General features: G+C 34.2%; 1 protein-coding gene across 11 annotated transcripts in view; it reads right to left on the bottom strand.

The window, feature by feature from the left end:
* The window catches only part of ZCWPW2 (zinc finger CW-type and PWWP domain containing 2), a 186357-nt gene that overhangs the window by 63866 nt on the left and 99855 nt on the right, over positions 1-22636 (bottom strand). For 10 of the 11 annotated variants that reach the window (XR_011527122.1, XR_011527125.1, XR_011527124.1 and 7 more), the window contains exons 4-5: positions 20698-20812; positions 8497-8543 (exon numbers count right to left, since the gene is read on the bottom strand). Coding sequence is in view for 6 of the 11 variants with exons in the window: in XM_070575929.1 (XP_070432030.1) it covers positions 8497-8543; positions 20698-20812 (162 nt within the window). In the remaining 5 variants the exon portion in view is untranslated. The remainder of the gene's footprint in view (positions 1-8496; positions 8544-20697; positions 20813-22636) is intronic. The other variant, XM_070575931.1, reaches the window with a different exon arrangement.

Genomic DNA, 22636 nt, shown 5'->3' on the forward strand with positions numbered 1-22636 from the left:
AAATAAATAAAAAATCTCAGAAATGTAGATTTGACCACAAATATATAACTTCCATATTTCCAGGAAAAAAAAACCCAAAAAGCAAAAACAACAAAGTATGATATAAACTGGCAGCAACATCTTTATTTAATACCTTGTCGATGATGGTGGCATCTGCGTACACCCCTGGTGAGAGCGTAACAACATGGCAACATGTTGCCATCCCTTTCCCAGTAATCCTTCTACTAGGAACTGTCCTAAGGAAACAACCCAAAACATGTGGTGGGAGAGGATGCTATACTCATGAAGATTTTCATCAAAGTGCTGTCAGTAGCAATAGGAGAAAGGTTAAGAGAATCATAACAGATTCTGCTTTAATGAAATGGCAGTCTTTTAAAGCACATCAGAAAAGCCCTAAAGCCCTAAAAGAAAAAGTTTTACTATGTAAGTGCAACAGAAGAACTACAAAAAATTTAAAGGAAAAACTAAAAACATGTTTGTGACATATTGATAAAGTATTAACAATCAATAACTAAGAAGAGCACCTACAAATCAATCCAAAAAAAAAAAAAAGAAAGCCCATGGAAGAAATGAGGAAGGGTATGCACAGTTTTCAGAAGAAATAAAATGTCCAATAAATATATAAAAAATGCTAAACTTCACTAAAGTAAAAAATAGCAAATTAAAGTAACAATGACATATTTTTCTCCTTTTAAATATTGAAAAATACGTAAACATTGGTGATATCTAAAGTTGGCAAGGGAGTGGGAAAAGTGTTGGTAGGAGTATTCAGGTATAACTGTTTTGAAGAGCAATTTGGCAATGCTTGACTAAAATTTTTAACTTTTATTTTGAAATAATTTTAGATTTACAGAAAGTTGCATAAATAGCACAAGACAGTTCCCATATATCCTTCAACCACTTCCCCCTAATCTTAACATCTTATATAATCATAATATAATTATCAAACCAGGAAATTAACATTGCTGCAACACTGTTAACTAAAGACCTAATTCAAATTTTACCAGTTTTTCCACTGATGCCCTTTTTCTGTTTCAGAATCCAAACAAGGATCTCACATTACACTTGGTTGCTACACCTCCTTAGTTTCCTTCAATCTGTAACAATTTCTCAATCTTTCCTTGTATTTGACCAAATTTTAAATCCTCACACAATTTACCCCACCAAATTCACTTCTAGGAATTATTCAGCTGAAACTTATGCACAAATGTGCAAAAATATATTCACAAGGATGCTTATTTCCAGATTTTGAAACAGTGAAATGTTGGAGGTGGGGTAGTGAGGGAAGACAATGACTTGAACTTTCCAGGCTACACACTTTTGCATTCCTTGTTTTTTTTTCCCTAGCATGTTTTATAATTAAATTAAAATAAAACAAATTATAAAGAAAAAAGACTGTTAATGGCTAGAATTGGCAAGCTAAGGCAGTCAAGACATTTCTTTGCACTAAAGATAGGACAGCAATTAGTACAATAATGTTGGGGGATTTTTTTGATGGGGGATGTTTAGCAATTCGGCAAAATTTAAAATGTGCCTATTCTTTGAACCAGGAAGCCCCCATTTCTAGTAAGTTTTCGTATAGAAATATTTACGCAAACCTTTCAAAAGATTTGTGTAAAATGATGTTGCTGCATTTTTACTTGTAATTTCACAAATCCAGAGCCAGCCAACCTAAACTGTCCAGAAGATTGTTCAATAAATTAAGACACTTCCAGAAAATAAAATACTATGCTACCACTTAAGATCTGGTAAATCTTAGACCTGAAAAGATGTCCACAATATATCACTGAGTGAAAAAAGTAGTTTAACTCATTCCACTTATGTTAATAAAATATATGTACTTATATATACAGTATAATGTTATATTTTGTCTATTCATAAACATTTATTTGTACATATAATACATATATTTATATATGCATAGAAAATATATAAAATTATTAACAGTGGTTTTCCTTTTAGGACTGAAATTACAGCTGGGAAAAAACTTATATCTGTAAGTTTTTGTTCTTCTCACAATGCCATTCCTCTGATTTAAAAAAAAATCTCTTAAAACTAACAGGAACCATAAAACAACATGGAAAAGTTTTACAATATAATATATAAATGAAAACATCAACAGTAAATTACTCAATGATTAAAACTGTGCAGATAAATATATATAAACACGCCTGTGAACAAATGCATTAAATTAATAAAAATTAGTATAATTACGATGATGGATTTTGGATGATTAAAAAAATTCTATCCTCCAAATATCACATTATTATATTATTTTGAAAAAATTAATTCATGATTAAAATGTGGGACTTTCAAAAAAAAGACTTTTATATAATGTTAACTATCTAATAGAACTCTGATACTATTATAAGTCTGAGAATTTTAAATGTTCTTAAATCCTTACTTTCTATTTTTTCTAGAGAAATTAGAGAGAAAAGTACTAGCATATTTACTAAGCAAGAAATTACTAAAATATAGTAACTATATGCTATTATAACTGCTTTTCATATTAACCTTTACAACAGTCATACAAGGTAATTATTATTGTTCTCAATTCAGAGATTAATTCAATGAGGCGCAAAGGTGTTAACTTGCTTAAGGTCACACAACAACTAAGCAGCAGACCTACTCTGGAAGGCAGACCTGGCTCATTCATATGTCTGCATTTTTTCCACCACAATATGCTGTTTTCTGAATATCTATATATACATTCAAATATCTTTCAGAATCTGTAACAGGCAACACCATCAGCTACTCCACTCATCTCCCTCGTAGGCTATTTTATTCTTTATTTCTTTACTTTTATTTCTTTATTTCTAGGAGCAATTGACTCAGATATTCACACTGGTTTCCACAAGTCCTCTGACATTCTGAAAGTACTCACCAAGCTGTTATAAATACTTTATAGTTCATGGAATATTAGAGCAGGAAAGGACGTAGAGACAATCTAGAGCTTCTCCTTCTTTTTATCAAGTGGGATTCAGAGAGGTTAATGTGACTTAACCAGAGTCTCTTTCATTCAGATTGCTGCCATTGGGCAGAGGTGGTCAGGCAGGTACACCTACACTGTTCACCTCTATCTTAACAGGTAGCCACATAGCTGAAGAGTTGAAGGAGGGTGGTTATAAGAACAGCAGAGGCTTGTAGATAGAGCTCTCATACTTGATGCTAGAAGCCCATTCCTAGTAGGCACTTAGGAATGGTATTCAAGGCGGTAACACTCACATCTTGGTTCAAAGAGGTGGCAGCAACTGCCACTACAACTCACAAAAGCCAATGCATAACTTTAACAACTTATTCCTCAAGGTCCTCTCATGATTCTTAGGGAGATGGAAGCAGGTGGCACTGTGGTTAGCTCTGATCTAGCAATTCCACTTTGGGAATCTATCCTAGAGAAATAATGGTACCAGTATTTAAAGATATATGTACAAGGATGTTTATTAAAGTATTTCCTGTAGCAGTACGAAACCACAACTGAAACTTGAAAACACCCACATGTTCATCAATATAAGACGAAGTGACTAAAACTGTGATCCAGCTATGCTATGCAAAGGTTGACAACAAATCGTTATCTGTTAGTCTAAGTAGTTAAATCTATAGGATAACATATATAAGATCTCATTGCTGTAAAAAACAGAACAATCACAAAACATTTATACATGTACATACACACATTTGTTTACATAAGTAAATAAATATATAAATAAATAAAATATAGACTGTTAAGATTTGCAACTCAGGATGAAGGGTTGTAGAGGCAACTAGACTTTTTTTAATCATCTATCTTTATATTGTGTTTTTGGCAGTGGTGAACATTTGTATGCTTATTTTCTTCATTTGTGAACCAGAGATAATAACAAATTTCTCACACAATTGCTGCTAGAATTAAATGAAATAACATATGTGCAGTGCCCGGCACTTTGCTGTTAGTGCTGTTGAATTGATTCAGACTTCTGGTGACCCTGTGTACAGAAAAGCGGGACCCTGCCCAGTCTTTTTTGCACCATCCTCTCCCTTCCAGCGCTTTATCAGACAATGCTCCACTGCTATTCACAGAGTTTTCATGGCCAATTTTTTCAGAAGTGAGTGGCCAGTTCTTTCTTCCTAGTCTGTCTTAGTCTGGAAGCTCCACTGAAACCTGTCCACCATGGGTGACCCGATGGTATTTGAAATACTGGTGGCATAGCTATCAGCATCACAACAACATGCAGCTGCCACAGCATGCCGCAATATGCCTGGTTTCCTGCCTGGAAAATGAACCCAGGCCAAGTCAGTAAGAGTACTGAATCTTAACCAATGGGCCACCAGGGCTGGCTGCCTGGCACTTGGTAAGTACCTAATTCATCACACTATTATTATCTTTTGCTTTCATACCGACAGCCTTCTTTTGTCCATTTATAGTGTTTTATATAAAACAGTCTGTCTTTAAAAAATATTGTGTTCAATATCCATAGATCCAAAATGTATAGAAAAATAAAAGCTACCTTATTAAGTGAAATTAACACTCAAACTCTAATGAGGTTAGCTTCATAATACTTTAATAGGCACTAAAAAAATTAAGATTAAATAAAAGTATCTAAGGAGCACTGTGTGGCTATGGCAAATTCCTTAACTTCTCTAACTATAAATGATCTTTGTAAGATGATGATAATGTCTTCTCTGTTTTCTTCTCAAAAGTTTGAAGTGAAAGACGATGTTTGTGGAAATGCTTTGGAATCTGAAAGTACTATACAGATGAATAGTTGTTTTAAAACTAGGATTGTGCCTATGCATAAGCATGAAGTTCAAGATTATTTAAAAATCAAATATACTAAGTAATTTAAATACTAAAAAAAGATACTGAAAAGTAACTTAGTATCTCAAAGATGCTAAAGTGATTTAGAAAGCCAAAGAACTGTTAAAGGAAGCTGTGGTATTGTGGACCATCAGAACTCAATTCCTACCCAGACTCTGACACTCCTGTTAGTCACTTAATATCTCTGGGGAAGTTTTTTTGTAAGAATAATTATGGTAATACCTGTTTTCCACTGGTATTGTGAGGGCAAAATGAGACAGTCTATGCTAGCGTTTCTCAACACTATCAGCTCTAATGACTCTCTTTTATATTGAATACTTTAAGAAATAGAATTCCCTATATTGAAATGAAACTCTTAGACCACTAACTGTAACCAAGTATCTAGGCTCCTCCTCTTCCTTTTAGGAACTCTAAAATCTAAACCCTTTTAGCAATCCCTTTTAGAACCCTCCCCCTAAGCTGGCTCAGTTAAAAGCTGCATTCCTCTCCTTCCCTTTGTCCCTGGGTATGGTCACGTTACTAAATTTTACCAGTGGGATGTGAGAGAAATGACATGTGCAGCTCCAAGTTCATGTTTTCTTATTCAGCACTCCTTTTCCATTTTACTTCTGTCCATGGGCCAGAATGTGGATTTGACAGTGCCATCAACTTTTGACCATATAGATGAACACCACACCCTAGGGACTGGCGTAACAATAACACAGAAGGAACTTGGGAGTCTGGATGATCTTGTGGGGCAAGGCCTGTTCCCACCCTGGATCACTGGCTCACCTTTGGTCAGGTATGCGATAAAGAGATAAACTTCTATCTTATATGACTTACTATAATTTGGAGTCTCCTTGCTCCAGCATTATAATCTGTACCCTAATTAATACATCTGACTACACGAATAATTTCAAAAACCTATAACTGTAACATAAAAGAAAATATATTTATAATAAAATAAAATGTATTTATACATGTATATGCTTTGGAACAACTACATTGAAGAGATAATCAATAAGATAAATGCCAGTCATCCCTATCATGAATAAGTTTGGATATAAGTGAACTAAGATGATCAAAGTCATTCTGTATGGGATCAGGAAATTTTACCTGAAGTAGTGGCGGACACAAGAGCAGAGACTACTTTTAGGCTAGGCAGTGACGGACCAGACATTTGTATATGATGAGAGAACAGAAACTGTTAACTGAAATAGAGATAATATTCCAAAATAAATTACAGATTGTCCGAGTATAGAAAATGAGAAGTATAATATTATCCCAAATGAGCTTGGCAAAATAATTCCCAATAGGGAAAATAATTCTCTAACTATGACATGGGATGACCTAGAAACAAAATATCACAGAAAATACATCTCCTTTCTTGAAATCCCACAACATATCAGGGCACACATTCAGTCTCCAGTACTTGAAAAGAACTTGACCATAACTGTCAATAGATGCAGAAGAATATCTTGATGATAATTGGAAACAGAAGCAATAATATAAGATGTAATACAGAATTTTAAGGCATAATTTTGGGGACAATATCAGAGTAAGATTGGAAAACAACAGGCTACCCAAAAAATAATTTCAATATATAATGTTTATAACATAGATTTCTTATCATCATTCTAAAATATTTACAAATATAAAGGGTAGCAATACAATGAAATATTTCTAAATGTTATTTTTTAAAATTCAATGAGATCAATGCATTTCATGTATTTGTTAATTCAGTAATATTTGATTTGAAGACTGTTAAAAGGCACCTCAAATTTCCTGTTACATATTTGTAAATGTTTCCCATGGTTTTTCAGTATCTGCACTTCTATAGTTTACAGCTAAATATATAGCTGGAAATATTACAATATACTGAGTAGAAAATAAGCAAATTATTCAATAATTTTGAGAACAATGTGTTTATTCCATTTCAGCTTCCCTCTCCATAATAGGCCTTCTAAATTCTTTGGCTTTTTGTTTAACATGTTGCGTTTCAGGATTATTTTGTATTAAATCACTATACAATTACATTTATAGTTTGTTGAGTCCAGCAGCACATTCAAAAGTCATGACAAATGTTGGATAGTTCTTGTATACAGTTCTGTTCCACACATTGCAAGATATCTAATGTCCTTAACCTTTGCTCCATAAAATGCATATACTCTCCCAAATTACTGAAGCCCACAAGGCAGGGTCTCTCAAACTAACTGTGGTAAAAGGACCACTTTTCCCCTTCAATCTGTCCAAGAGCTATACTTTTATAAAATTTTAAAAACGAGAGTTATTAGGAAAAAAAATGAAATAAAAACCAAAGACACACAAAATACAAGTTTCATTTTATTGTTACATTCAACAGACAAAAATTACTCTGTCAAATTACTATACAAGTTTCTAAATGGTTACCCTCATTTTTTACTTTTATCTCATTGCAGACCAATAATAAGTAGTTCATAGACCAACTCTGGTCCATGGACCACACTTTGAATACCACTGTCCTAGAGATAGTACCACTTTCATTGAGAATGACTGGTAAAAATAAAGCAATATATAGAAAGGTTAGTTATTATCTTTATCATTCTTGATTCTAAATATCCTTTAGCAGAGACTGAAATAAACAACTCCATCCACATTAACAATCCAGCACTACCTCACATATTCCTGTCCAAATCTTCAGACATACAGGCAAGTCCTATTTCCTTTCTTTTTTAAAGGGTAACCTTGTCTTCTATGATACTGAATTCCTCTCTGCAAAGGTGCATCAACATTATTTAGCCAGCGAAAAGTCCAGATTCCTTTTACATGCCAAAAAAGTAAAAGGATAAAATAAAATCTGATTTTAAAAGGACTTATAAATATCTATATTCACAATATAAAAATGATGCTCATCTCATTGCCCATACATCTATAGGTTCATGCCCAACATCCTTTTCTGCTCTCCCAGGTTACACTCAACCTTTCCTGGGTACATCCTCTACGAACCCCACCACTCAACACAGGAAATACCACAGGGATAGGCTTTCCTTTCAATCACAATTCTTTTTCTTATGACACCAATATATTATTTGTCCAGAAGAATTTGTTTTCAGCATTGACTCTCTTTTCCAGTGGTGTCCTGTTAAGAATATTTTCACTCGAGAATGTCAAGGTTCATCCTATCCTAATCATAGTTTGGATAGTAAGCAGAGTTAACCATCTCTCTGCACATAATATAGAGAATGACATGTTCAATTTTGAAAATTCTTTTAAAGTGCTATTGAATTCACAAATTTTCATCAAACAGATTCTAGGTTTTGATGTATACAAACGGCTGATGCAGTTCTCTACTTAACTTTAAGGTAAAGTCCATATTAAGCTATGAATTTTAATTATTTAAATTTTCCATGAGATTGTTGCACACATTACAATAACATAGTATATAAAAAATAAAATATTTCAGCATATGAGTATGTACATGAAATGTAATTTAAATAAAAGCAATTGCTTGGTAACATAATATTCTATTGTTCTAATTTCTGATAACACTAATGTATGTAACCATAAATATTAAATTTCTAGGGTCAACCTAAAAAAGGAAACATATACTCATGAAACATATATTCAGGAAAAAAAATTGATTATATGTCATTTGCTTTTAAATATTAATTTAATTTTCAAAATAGTATTAATCAAATGGAATTTGAAGTCTGTATATTTTATATAATAAAACTTGATCTTACCCTTTTCTTGGCCAACACAGAAACTTTGCCATCTGCTTTGGATTTATCTGTAAGATAATAAAGTATGGCTGCTTCAAAAAAGTGCCTATGCTCTTGTTCAAATAAATGCAACATTGCACAATTGGAATTTTCTACTTTCTCATTCTGTGATATGTGTTTTCAGTGGTTCTTTTGATCAAAAGGCTAATAAGCTCAGCTTCCCATAGCTGAGTAGAACAAAGTAATCCAAAAGTAATAACATCAGAAATTCGTATACTTATTTGACAAACACCCCCTCTTAAATCTGATTGGTTGGTTGGAAGTCCTCAAGTTAGCATCTAGTATATCTGATTTCTAGGTTCTGGTCAGCATATGTACTCTGGAACATATAGGATCTGGAATTAAATCCCAGCTACCTCCACTTGCACATCTTCTACATGCCAGACATGGGTTAAAAACTTTATATAGACAATATCTTATTTAGCCTCATGATGATCTTGCAAAGTGTGTAGTCCATCCCTTCTTCACAGCTGAGGAAGTCGAGGCTAAGATAAATTAAATACCCTGCCTGAGGTCACGCAGTGGGGCCAGACTCATCTGACTACAAGTCCCTAATCTTTATGTCAGCCGCCATTTGGGACCCCAGAGCTGCCAACAGTGCCTCAGAGAAAGACTCAGCAGGAATGAGGACTGTAACCACATACAATATAGAAAATTACTTCAAACTTTCATGCTGATATGTGCATATGTGTGTGTGTGTGTATTAGTAAAACTTATTCGCATAACCAATATTGGATTTTTAAAAAAAATGTTCAATCTGGACTTCCATAGCTGAATAGGTTATATGTAAATATTTATTCATAGATATGTTTTATAAATCTTAACATTGTAGTAATGCAAAATGGAAAGAGCTATGGACATTAATAATAAAATTTTAGTGTTACATTTAACATTAAAGAAAAATACATAAAAATTTAGTTTATCAATATAAGACTATAATTCATGACATGTAAAACAAACAAAAAGAATATTCATGCATATAAGAGTAAACAAATGCTTGCTCTCTAAAAGCAAATTTTACAGTAAAAAAAAAATTATTGGCATAAAACAGTAGATATCCAGAAGAGTAGGTTATTATATTTATACCTACAATAGGCTAGATGCATGTAAACTGCCATCTTTCCTATGTTCAGCTGTGTATTTGAAATAATCCCTTCTTCTAGAATACCCTTTCTCTGCACTGATGAATGTAGAAGAACATCCACCATCACAGATGAGTCCTCCAACTAGAAGAAATACCCACCTCTTTTGCTAATCTATAATCATCTTAGGTCACAGAACTTTCTTCCTTGTATCATGGTTACTTCTCCTTATGTCTAAGCATTCTGCAAGACTAGAATGTGTCTCAAAGGCAGGGACTATCTTTTACATGAAGTAGGTGCTCAATAATTTTTTATAACTAATAAATGTATATGTATTTTACTTGATCATGGATCTGAAATATACATTTTACCTAAACAAATTAATGTAATTTATTAATGAAAATACATAGAACATTTACGTGGTACAAGTTACCAAACTAGAAAGTGTAAGATATAAAACACAGTATATGTTCTCAGATTCTCAGTTTCTTAATTGATAAACTAGGAGTAATAATTATTTTTAGCTAATAAAAACATTTTGGGTGTGTGTGTATGTGTGAGGGAGAGAGAGATAGAGAAGCAGAGACAGAGAGAGAGAGAGAGAGATCTTAACCATTGGAATACCAGGAAAAATAGTTTATTGATGATATATTTTACTATTGTATCATCTTTTTAAGTGATTTCATCATTCTTCCACTTAAATAAATAATTATTTTAGTCTTTTTAACATAGTTGGGACTAATTGATGAGTAATAATAAAAAAGCAAAATATTTCAAGATATAGAAAAAATAAAGATCACTGAAATCTCATAATGTATTTTACATTTGTAAAAGCACCTAGTGGCACCTGATAGTAATTATAAGATAGAATAAGTTTTGTTGTATTAAAAATTTTTTTCTCCTTCTTCTTTTGAAGACCTCTAATAACAATAAAGTCATGATGAAATACCAAACTGTACATATGGTTAAAACTGTATAAAAAAAACCCTCAAAAACTAAAATTGGGTTCAATGGTCCCTGATTATATCCTGTGGGTTAATGAAAATAGAATAGAAATTTGTTATGTTTCTCCTCAAAATATATGTCATTCCTATGTAAAATTTTCAGTAGGCAGATGAATTTGGAACAGAAATATCCAAACTGTTGTTCAAGGAACTTTTATGTTCAAAAGTTGCAGAACCATCTCCCAATGCAACAAGGGAGTGTTTTGTGAAGTATCAACAACCACTCTGATTTTCAAATGCTACAGGGAAATTCTGATGTAATACTTAAAAACATTACAATTACTAGTAATTTCGCTATTAATAACAGTAGGTCCGTGTTCTACTTCAGCAACATTAACCACTTTCTAAGAGCTGAATTTTCCTTAGTGAGAAAGGTTTAATTTCTTTCCCTGAGAAATCTCTGCATGTAGGGACCCTCACATACAGAGTAAAAAGCAGTTAACAGGAAATACAGATTTGGATAATTGAAAGGGTCTTTACTCCTCCTCTGAGCTATATTCACATCATGTTTTTAAAGTGTAAAAGAGGAGCTGCAGGTAGAAAATGAAAATGTTCCAAATGAGTAGAGGTGGTTGTGTCTCATGACTCATAACAGACGTTAAAAAATTTTTATTTACAACCATATTAGAGAGGAATACAAATATTGACATAAATCATTGGCTTCTCTTCCTTAAATAATTTTTTTAAAGCTTGTCCACCATTCATGGCCTCAGAAAACTGTCAGTGTGTGCTTCTTTAAATGTGATAGCTGAGAGCATTTTATTAAAAAGGTAGAGGATAGTTCAGTTTCCAGTATGGCATGTAAGAAGCTTGGAAGTCACCACACCATCCTAACAACAAGTAAAAAGCCGAACAAACTGAAAATCAATAACTCTTCTCATATCCCTCAGAGAAGTGAGGTCACAGGGCAAACTACTGCCCCCAAGTTTGGACAGACAGGTGAATACAGAGAATCATAACTTACCAGAGCAGAAATCTCAAGAACCAGTCAGTGCTGTAACTGATGAATTGCTGGACCCTCAGTGTGAACAAGCCTGAGACAAAAACTCTAGGGGGACCCAGTCACGGGGGAGAGAGACCCACTCTTGTGAGTTTACCTCCAGGAACTCTACCAGGTCCTCACAGCAAAGATTAGAGAAAAATTCCCTTGTGCTTTGGGCAGTGAGAGAAAGAAGTAACCATTCTGAAATAAGCCAGAGCATTTAGTTCTTTTTCACTAGGCCTACCCTCAAGAGAAACTATTTTACCAGAGCCTAACCTGTTGGGTTTTTTTCAGGGCTAGCCAATGTGGAGAAAGGGAAATACCCAAATCCAGCCTGATCCAGCCTTCCACGTGGGAGAAAGGAAATATCCAATTCTGGCCACCTTTAGCCATCTTGTACCACCGAAGGGAGTGAAAAAAAAATGAGAAGGACTTGTGAAGTTCAAAGTCCAGGACTGAAACCTAATCATTGGACTATAGAACGCTTCCTCTACCCCACACACCTTACCACTATACTACTAAAGGCCTATTCACCACAGCTCCTTTTACCCAGTACCTCATTTCACCTTGACACCAAAAATTACAAGGCATACTAAAAGGCAAAAAACAGTTTGAAGTAACAGAGCCAGCAACAGAAGCAGATGCAGATATGTCAAAGATGTTGGAATTATCAAACAGTGAATTTAAAACAATTATGGTTAATATACTAAGTGTTCTAATGTTAAAAGTAGACAACATGCAAGAACAGATGGGTAATGTAAGCAGAGAGATGGAAATTCTAAGAAATAACAAAAAACAAATGCTAGAGACCAAAAACACCAAAACAGATTTGAAGAATGCCTTTGATGGACTCATCAGTAGTCTGGACCCAGCTGAAAGAATCTCTGAGCCTCAGGATACATCAATAGAAATTTCAAAAAATAAAAAGCAAAGCTAAAAAAGACTGAAAAAAACCCCAAAACAGAACAGAATATCCAAGATCTATGGCATAACCACAGAAGTGTAACATATGTGTAATGGGAATATTAGGAGGAAAAGAAAAAGTAAGAAGAAATATTTGAAGCAATGACTGAGAATTCCTCCAAATTAATGTCAGACACCAAACCACAGATAGAGGAAGTTCAGAGAATAGCAAGTAGGATAAATGCCAATAAAAACTACATCTAGGCATATCATATTTAAACCACAGGAAATCAAAGATAAAGAAAATATCTTGAAAGACGTCAGGGGGGGAAAACGCCTACCTATGAAGGAGCAAAGATAATAATTTCATCCAAAGTATCCTCAGAAATCATGCAAGCAAGAAGAGGATGGAGTGAAATATTTAGCATTGAGGGGAAAAAACCCCCCGCCAAATTAGAATTCTGTACACCGTGAAATTATCCTTCAAAAGTAAAGGAATACATATTTTGTTGGACAAAGAAAAATTGAGGGAATTTGTTGCCAGTAGACCTGCCTTGCAAGAAATGTTAAAAAAGAGAAGAAAATGATACAGATCAGATAAAGAGAGGAGGAGCATCAGATAATGATTAAGTGAAGGTAAAATAAAAACTTTTATTTTTCTTATTCTTAATGTATCTACCAGGAAACAGTTTGTTCAAAATAATAATAGTTGGGGCTGGCCTGGTGGCACAGCGGTTAAGTTTGCACCTTCCACTTTGGTGGCCTGGGGTTCGCCAGTTCAGATCCCAGGTGCCGACACGGCACCGCTTGGCAAGCTATGCTGTGATAGGCGTCCCACATATAAAGTAGAGGAAGATGGGCATGGATATTAGCTCAGGGCCAGTCTTCCTCAGCAAAAAGAGGAGGATTGGCAGCAGATGTTAGCTTAGGGCTAATCTTCCTCAAAAAATAAATAAATAAATAAATAAAATAATAATAGTACCAATATATTCAATTATGTATGCTTATGTGTGTACATATATATATATATAAAAGCATGCTTATATGCTTATGTATATATATATATGCTTTTGTATATGCATAGGTACATGTTTATGTATAATGCAATGATGACAGCAATGATACAACGGACAAAGGAAGAATTAGAAAATTTTGTTATTATAAGGTACAAGCATTACTTATAAAGTGGTATAGTGCTATTTGAAAGTGGACTTGGATAACTTGTGAATGAATATTGCAAACTCTAGGAAAACAATTAAAAAAGTTAAAAAGAAAGTATCATTACTATGATAAGAAAGGAGAGAATAGAATTATATAAAATACTCAGTTAAAACCACAAAAGGTAGAGAAAGAGTGGAAGAAAAAATAAGAACAAAAAATAAGGGAAAGGAATATAAAACTGTAACAAATATGGTAGACATTAATCCAAATGTATCAATAATCACTTTAAATGTCAATGATCTAAATATACCAAATAAAAGACAGAGACTGTCAGAATGGATCAACAAATAGGACCCAACTATATGTTGTCTACAAAAAACTCACTTTAAATATAAACATGTATATAGGTTAAAAATAAAAGGATAGAGAAAGATATACTATGTTAACATTAATTAAAACAAAGCAGGAGTAACTCTACTAATTTCAGACAGAGCAGACTTCAGAGCAAGGAAAACTATGAGGGATAAAGGGGAGCATTACATAATGATAAAGTAGTCAATACTCCAAAACATAACATCATTAATGTGAATGTGCCTAACAACAGAGTGTCAAAATATGTGAGACAAAAATTGACAGAACTCAAGAAGAAAGAAATGAATCAACTATTCTAATTGGAGACTTTAACACACTTCCATCAGAAATGGATAGATAAGAGCAAGCAGAAATCAGTAAGAATATAGTTGAACTTAACACCATCAACCAACTGGATAATAGACATCTACAGGCTACTTCATCCAACAACAGCAAAATAAAGATTCTTCTCAAGGTCATTTGGAACATTCACCAAGATAGACTACATTCTGGGCCATGAAACACACCTTAACAAATTTAAAAAAAATAGATGTCATATAATAGTCTGCCCTCAAACCACATGGAAACTAGAAATCAAAAACAGAAAGATAATTGGAAAACCAAAGTACTTAGAGATTAAACAACATGTTTCTAAATAACACATGGTCAAAAAAGAATCTCAAGAGAAATTTAAAAATATGTTGAACTAAATGAAAATAAAAATACAGCTTATCAAAATTTGTGATATGCAGTGAAAGCAGTATTTAGAGGGGAATTTATAGTATTGAAAACATATTATGAAAGAATAAAGATCAAAAATAAATAATCTAAGCTTCCACCTTCAGAAACTCAGAGAAAGAAGAGCAAGTTAAATCTAAGGTAAACATAAGAAAAGAAAAATTAGAGCAGAAACCAATGAAATTGAAAACAGGAAGTCAACAGAGAAAATAAACAAAATGAAAGGTGTTTCTTTGAAAAGATCAATAAAGTCAATAAGCCTCTAGCCAGAATTAATCAAGAAAAAAAGAGAGAAAACATAAATTACTAATGTCCAAAATGAAAGAAAGGACATCACTACAGATCCCATGGACAGTAAAAGGATAATAAAGGAATGTTATGAGTAACTCTATGTCCACAACTTTGATAACCTAGATGAAAGGGACCAATTCCTTGAAAGACACTTTCTGCCAAAAGTCACACAAGAGGAAATACACAATCTGAAGGGACCTATATCTACTTAAAAAATTAAATCAATATAATAACCTTCCAAAACAGTAAGCAGCAAGCCCAGATGAGTTCAGTGGTGAATTCTGCCAAAGATTTAAGGAAGAAATTATACCAATTCCCTATCAACTCTTACAGAAGATAGAAGCAGAGGGAATACTTCCTAACTCATTCAATGAGGCCAGTATTATCCTAATAACAAAACTAAATAAAGACATTACAAAAAAACTACAGACCAATATCTCTCATGAACACAGGTGAGAAAAACTCCTCAACAAAATATTAGGAAATCAAATCTAATAATGTATAAAAAGAATTACATACCACAGCCAAGTAGGGTTTATTCCAGGTAAACAAGGCTGGTTCAACATTCAAAATCAATTAATGCGATTCATGACATCAACAGGCAAAAGAAGAAAAGTTACATGATCATATCAATAAATGCAGATAAAGCATTTGACAAAAGCCAACACTTATTCACAACAAAAATTCTCAGTAAACTAGAAATAGGGGGAAACTTCCTCAACTTGATAAGGAGAATCTACAAAAACCTACAGCTAACATCATACTTAATGGTGAGAAACTCCCACTAAGATCAAGAATAAGTCAAGGACGTTTCCCCCCACTACTCTTTTCAATATCATACTGAAACTCATAGCCAATGCAATAACACAAGAAAAAGAAAGAAAAGTACAGATTGAGAAGAAAGAAAGAAAACTGTCTTTGTTCGCTGATGACATGGTCATCTATGTAGAAAATCCAAAAGAATCAAGAAAAATACTCCTGGAACAAATAACTGATTATAACAAGGTTGCAGGACACGAGGTTAATATATAAAAGTCAATCACTTTCCTATTTATCAGCAATGAGCAAGTGGCATTTGAAGTTAAAAGCGCATTTCCATTTACACTACTGACACCCAAAATGAAATACTTAGGCATAAATCTAACAAAATAAAGACAAGACCTATGTGAGGAAAACTAGAAAACTCTGATGATCAAAGAAGACCTAAATAAATGTGGATATAGTTCATGTTCATGTATGGAAGACTCATAACTGTCAAGATGTCAGTTCTTCCTAACTTGATCTATAGATTCAATGCAATCTTAATCAAAATCCCATCAAGTTATTTTGTAAATATCAACAAGCTGATTCTCTAGTTCATATGCAGTGGCCAAGACCCAGCTTAGCCAACACAGTATTGAAAAGGACAAAATCAGAGGCCTGATCCTACCTGACTTCAAAACTTACTATAAAGCTACAATAATCAAGACAGTGCAGTATTGGGAAAAGAATAAAAAAAGACCAATGAAACAGAGTAGAAGAGTCCAGAATGGACTCACATAAATACAGCTAACTGATCTTTGACAAAGGAGCAAAGACAATATGATGGAGAAAAGATAGTGTTTCAACCAATGATGTTAGAACAACTAGATATCCATATGCCAAAAAAACGAATCTAGACACAGGACTTACACCTTTCACAAACATCAACTTAAAATGGATCACAGATCTAAATGTAAAATGCAAAACTATACTGAACACTGGACACCACCAAATGCAGGTGAGGATGTGGAGAAACAGGATGTCATTCATTACTTGCAGGGATGCAAAATAGTACAACCACTTTGGAAGATAGTTTGGCGGTTTCTTATAAAACCAAACATACTTTTACCATATAACTGAGCAGTCATGCTCCTTGGTATTTACCCAAAGGAGCTGAAAACTTACATCCACAGAAAAACCTGTACACAGATGTTTATAGCAGCTTTATTCATAATTGTCAAAACTTGAAAACAACCAAGATATCCTTCAGTAGGTGAATGGATAAATAAACTGTGGTACATACAAACACTGGAATATTATTCAGTGCTAAAAAATAAAAGCTATAAAGACATGGGGGAAACTTAAATGCATATTACTAAATGAAAGAAGCCAATCTGAAAAGGCTACATATTATATGATTCCAACGATATGACATTCTGGAAAAACATATGACATACTATCTATGGAGACAGTAAATAGATCAGTGGTTGCCAGGTGTTGGTGGAGGAGTAGGAATGGGGGAGGAATGAATAGGTGAAACACAGGGGATTTTTAGGGCAGTGAAATGATTTTATATGATACTACAGCAGCGAATACATGACATTATACATTTGTCAAAACTCAGAATGTACAACACAAAGAGTGAACCCTAATGTAAACTATGGACTTTGGGTGATAATGATGTGTCAATCTTGGTTCATAGATTGCAACAAATGTATCACTATGGTGCTGGATATTGATAGTGCGGGATGCTGTCGGGGGGGGGGGGCAGGGTGGCAGGGGGCATATGGGAACTCTGTACTTTCTGGTTAATTCTGCTGTAAACCTAAAACAGCTCTAAAAAATAAAGTCAATTAAAAAAAAACAACAAATAATTCTGGGGAAAAAAAGGTAGAGATAAAAATATCCACTCTAAAATATAGAGCATGTAAGAAAATATTAACCCTGACAAGAACAAAAAATCCAAAGGCTTAATTATAAAGAGACTATATGGGTAACACTCTATTCATTTTAAAAATATGACTACAACTAAGACAAAAAATAAAAAATGTTGGAGAGGTTGTGGAGAAAAGAGAACCCTCATACATTGCTGCTGGGAATGCAAACTGGTGCAGCCACTATGGAAAACAGTATGGAGATTTCTCAAACTAAAAATAGAAATACCATATGACCCAGCTATCCCACTACTGGGTATCTATCCAAAGAACTTGAAATCAACAATTCAAAGTGACATATGCACCCCTATGTTCATTGCAGCATTATTCACAACAGCTAAGCCATGGAAGCAACCCAAGTGTCCACTGACTGATGATTGGATAAAGATGATGTGGGATATATATACAATGGAATACTACTCAGCCATAAAAATAGACAAAATCGTCCCATTTGAAACAACATGGATGGACCTAGAGGGTATTATCTTAAACGAAATAAGCCAGATGGAGAAAGACAAACACCAGATAATTTCACTCATGTGAAAGACAAACACACACACAGACAAAGAGAACAGTTCAGTGGTTACTGGGGGAAGGGGGCTGGGGAGTGGGCACAGCGGGTGAAGGGCAGCACTTATATGGTGATGGATAAGTAATAATGTACAACTGAAATTTCATAATGTTGTAAACTATTGTGAACTCAATAAAAAAAAAAAAGAGAGAACTTCCAAAAAAAATATCTATATAATTACAATGAATGTTCTTATATAAGAAAAAGCTTTCTAGCCCCAGGAGAAGAATTCTTACTTGGAGTAATAGTTAATACAACAGAAACGGGTCAACCAAATCTTGTGGACAGGACTTTAAAATTTGTTATAGTATGATTGGATCGATCTTTACATATCAAATACTGACCCTGAAGATTTCAACAATTAAAGAGTTGCATCAAACATAATAGTGTGTCAATTTCAGCAGGGTAGGAAGAATTTCGGCCAAAAAATGAGTAGTAATTATCTCTGGGTTAGAAGAAGAAATTTCTGGGTGAAGAAATCTCCAAAGTTGCTAAGATGAAATGTGTGGTTTGCTTCTAAGCTACTCACCTTTTGTAAGATATCTGAATAATGGCTAATTATCTCTCAAAACTACTTTTGAACACAGTAAGAAGCTGAATATGTACTAGAATTCACCCTGGAAGCTAAGCAGACAAAAGGGTTAAATTGTCTATTTTGGAGATAGTGAAGAGTGAGTATGAAATGAGTGAGCCTGTTATGACAGGCTGAACTCCAGGAAGTCTATCCATGCCCCTCCATTTTGGCTATCTCAGGGCCAAAATGAAAGTCTTTAGGCATATGGCTTTCTATAATCAGACTGAATTACATCAAATTCTGCAAGCAAAAATCATCAGATTTTCAGCAAGAAAATGGTCTGCTGCTGCAAAACCAATCAGAAATAACCCCTCTCCAGAGTCTCTGGACAAGCAAGAATGCCAAAAGACCCAGACATAAACACCCTGGCACACACAGCAACAGCAAAGACATGGTTCCATAACTTATTGAGAGAGCGGATCTACTGCTAGTGTGAAATGGCTGTAATATAACGTTAAAAAGTAAATGACTATATTGCTTCAAAGTATTAATGTCTTAAAAAACGAAATATTTCAAAGTTTATTTTGGTTACACAAGAGAAATGCATAGTCTGTGCAAAACACAAAATTGTATTTGTGACAACAGAGTGAGTTCAACCTTTATTGCTAATAAACCAAGACATTATATCTTGAGCATAAGGAATAAAACTACATTTGAGGTAATAAACGTCTCTTTTCCTCATCTCCAAATAGTTGTGCTAGTCACTCTTTTTCCACTCTTTTCGAACATACTTATTTGCTTTAAAATCTAAACTTACATGACTGGGTTAATATTTAAACTTTTTCTTAAATACAATGTTTTCACATATAACTTTTAAAATTACATATTAAATTTTTCCAAAGGAGAAAAAAATATCACTGCTACTTTAAAATCAGTCATCACCAAAAGCCAGATCCTTCCATAGAGTAATCTGTTTTAGAACTTAAGGTGATAAAGTAACGAGAGATCTTGTAAGATAAAAAATTATGATCACTAAGCAGAAAAATTTAAAGACATATTTGTTTATTGAAAATTATCACTTTTATGGGACAATCATATTCTTTTGGAATTAAAAATGTATTATACTGACCATAATCCCTATGATGAACTCATTTAAAAAGCTATCTATAAACCATAATATTTATGATTCAAAAAGAACTTTTTATTTTTTTAAAAATAACCTGGGGTTGACCCGGTGGCATAGTGGTTAAGTTTGCACGCTCCACTTCTGTGGCCCTGAGTTCGAAGGTTCAGATCCCAGGCACCAACCTACACACCACTCATCAAGCCATGCTGTGGCAGCATCCCACAGGCAACATAGAGGAAGACTGGCACAGACGTTAGCTCAGGGCCAATCTTTCTCACCAAAAAAACAAAAACCTGAAATAAAATACTATCATTTTTTCACCTAATTAAAAAAAGTTGAAGATTATTTTTTATCTTTGCCTTGAATTTATTTAAAAATAAAACATTTTGAAGAATACTTTGTTCTGAAATAATACAGCATATCCAAGTGAAAGTTTCACCTCAAAAATATATTTTAAAGTTGTGGCTTTTAATTTTGAAATACACAAGAGGACCTTTGTAGATAGTCTAAGAGCAAAGAAGATGACAGAAGTGCTAATTAAAACCCTTGCGTTTAAATAGAGTGCATGTTTAGACACTGAAAATAGTTTCAGAGGGCAAAATACATACTATTAATCCACACGAAAATGACTTTTCAGTGGACAAAGATACACTATTTTCCTATGAAGATAAAGACAGATTTTTAAACGTGCAAACATATTTTGGAAAGCATGCATCTGAATAAATCCTTATTTTGGGGTGGTAAAAAATAAAATACTCACATACCCTTTTTTGACAGGTGGCACATTTCTAGTCTTTGCTCATGTGAGGATCCATAGAGGACGTGTGCTTCTTGTAGTGCACTTTTATACCACTTCTTCTTCTTCTTACATATTCCTGGCTAAAGAAACAGAAAAATAATAAGATTCCTTTTTTTTTTTCTTTAAAGATTGGCCCTGAGCTAACATCTGTTGCCAATCTTCCTCTTTTGCTTCTTCTTCTCCCCAGAGCCCCCCAGTACATAGTTGTATATTCTAGTTGTAGGTCCTTCTAGTTCTGCTATGTGGGATGCCACCTTAACATGGCTTGATGAGAGGTGCTAGGTCTGCACCCAGAATCTGAACCAGTGAAACCCTGGGCTACCAAAGCGGAGTGTGTGAACTTAAGCACTCAGGCATGGGGCTGGCCCCAAGATTCCTTTTTAAGTATACACTTGTTCTTTTTAGTGAGGAAGATTGGCCCTGAGCTGACATCTGTGCCAATCTTCCTCTATTTTGTATGTGGGACATTGCCACAGCATGGCTTAATGAGTGGTGTGTAGGTCTGTGTCCAGGATCTGACCCCATGAACCCCAGGCCGCAGAAACGGAGTGCAAGAACTTAACCACTATGCCACTGGGCCAGCCCCTAAATATATACTTTTGTTTTAATAGCCACTTGATCTAGCTGTTGAGCTGGAACTAAATCTAATTTAAGCAGTGTACAACATATTACTTAGACTTTGGTATCTGACATTATTTTATTATTACTTTAGAATACAGCAAAGTTGTGGAAATTTTGCACGTTAATAGCCAAAAGGGTGAGATTCTTTTTATTTATTTATTATTTATTATTTTTTTAGGAAGATTAGCTCAGAGGTAACTGCTACCAATCCTCCTCTTTTTGCTGAGAAAGAGTGACCCTGAGCTAACATCTGTGCCCATGTTCCTCTACTTTATATGTGGGACGCCTACCACAGCACGGCCTGACGAGCGGCACCATGTCCGCACCCAGGATCCAAACCAGCGAACCCCAGGCGGCCAAAGCGGAACGTGTGAACTTAACCCCTGCGCCACCGGGCTGGCCCGAGGGTGAGATTCTTGATTCAGTAAGATAATATTTTAATATGATTCATCTCACCCTTAGAACGTTACAAAAAGTTAAGATGACCAATGTAACAAAGTAGTCAATATTAATCCATTTTATTAGAATAACGTTGATTCCCTTTTAAATGGCATAGTGGTAGAATTTTAAGTAACATAGTGGTAACATAGTGGAAGTGGCAGAAATTGAAAAGTCAAGTTTCTTATTGTAAGAAAATTAATTCCATTCACATCTTGTTTTGGTGTCATGGCAGACAAGTTCCTTAAACTTTCTGTGCCCCAATTTCTTCATCTGTAAAATACGGACAACAGGTCATACATCATAAGTTTCATGAGTATGTATTAAATGAAATAACAGATGACAGTTTTCTGGCACAGTAGGTTCTCAATAAACGTTATTCTACTTGAATACAGAACTTTTTCTAAATGTTTATTTAATTTTATAAAAAATGTAATTTGAAAAGAAAAATAGAATGAAAGAATCTCTAGTTTAAAAATGACTATGGGGGCCAGCCCTGTGGCCGAGTGTTTAAGTTCATGTGCTCTGTTTCAGCAGCACAGGGTTTCGCCAGTTTGAATCCTGGACGCGGACATGGCATCACTCATCAAGCCATGCTGAGGTAGCATCCCATGTGCCACAACTAGGAGGACCCACAACTAAAAATACATAACTATGTACCGGGGGCTTTGGGAGAAAAAGGAAAAAAAAAATAAAAAATGACTATAAAAATTATCTCGCCCAATAATTTTTTCAGTGTTATTTTAGAACGTGCCCAAAAAAGGTTTTTATGTTTTTAAATGTTACAATTGATAAAGTGCATGCCATCATTTTCTTTTTGAAAACTTTGCTATCAAAAAGAATAC

Source organism: Equus przewalskii, chromosome 15 (assembly GCF_037783145.1).
Source record: "Equus przewalskii isolate Varuska chromosome 15, EquPr2, whole genome shotgun sequence".
NCBI lineage: Eukaryota > Metazoa > Chordata > Mammalia > Perissodactyla > Equidae > Equus > Equus przewalskii.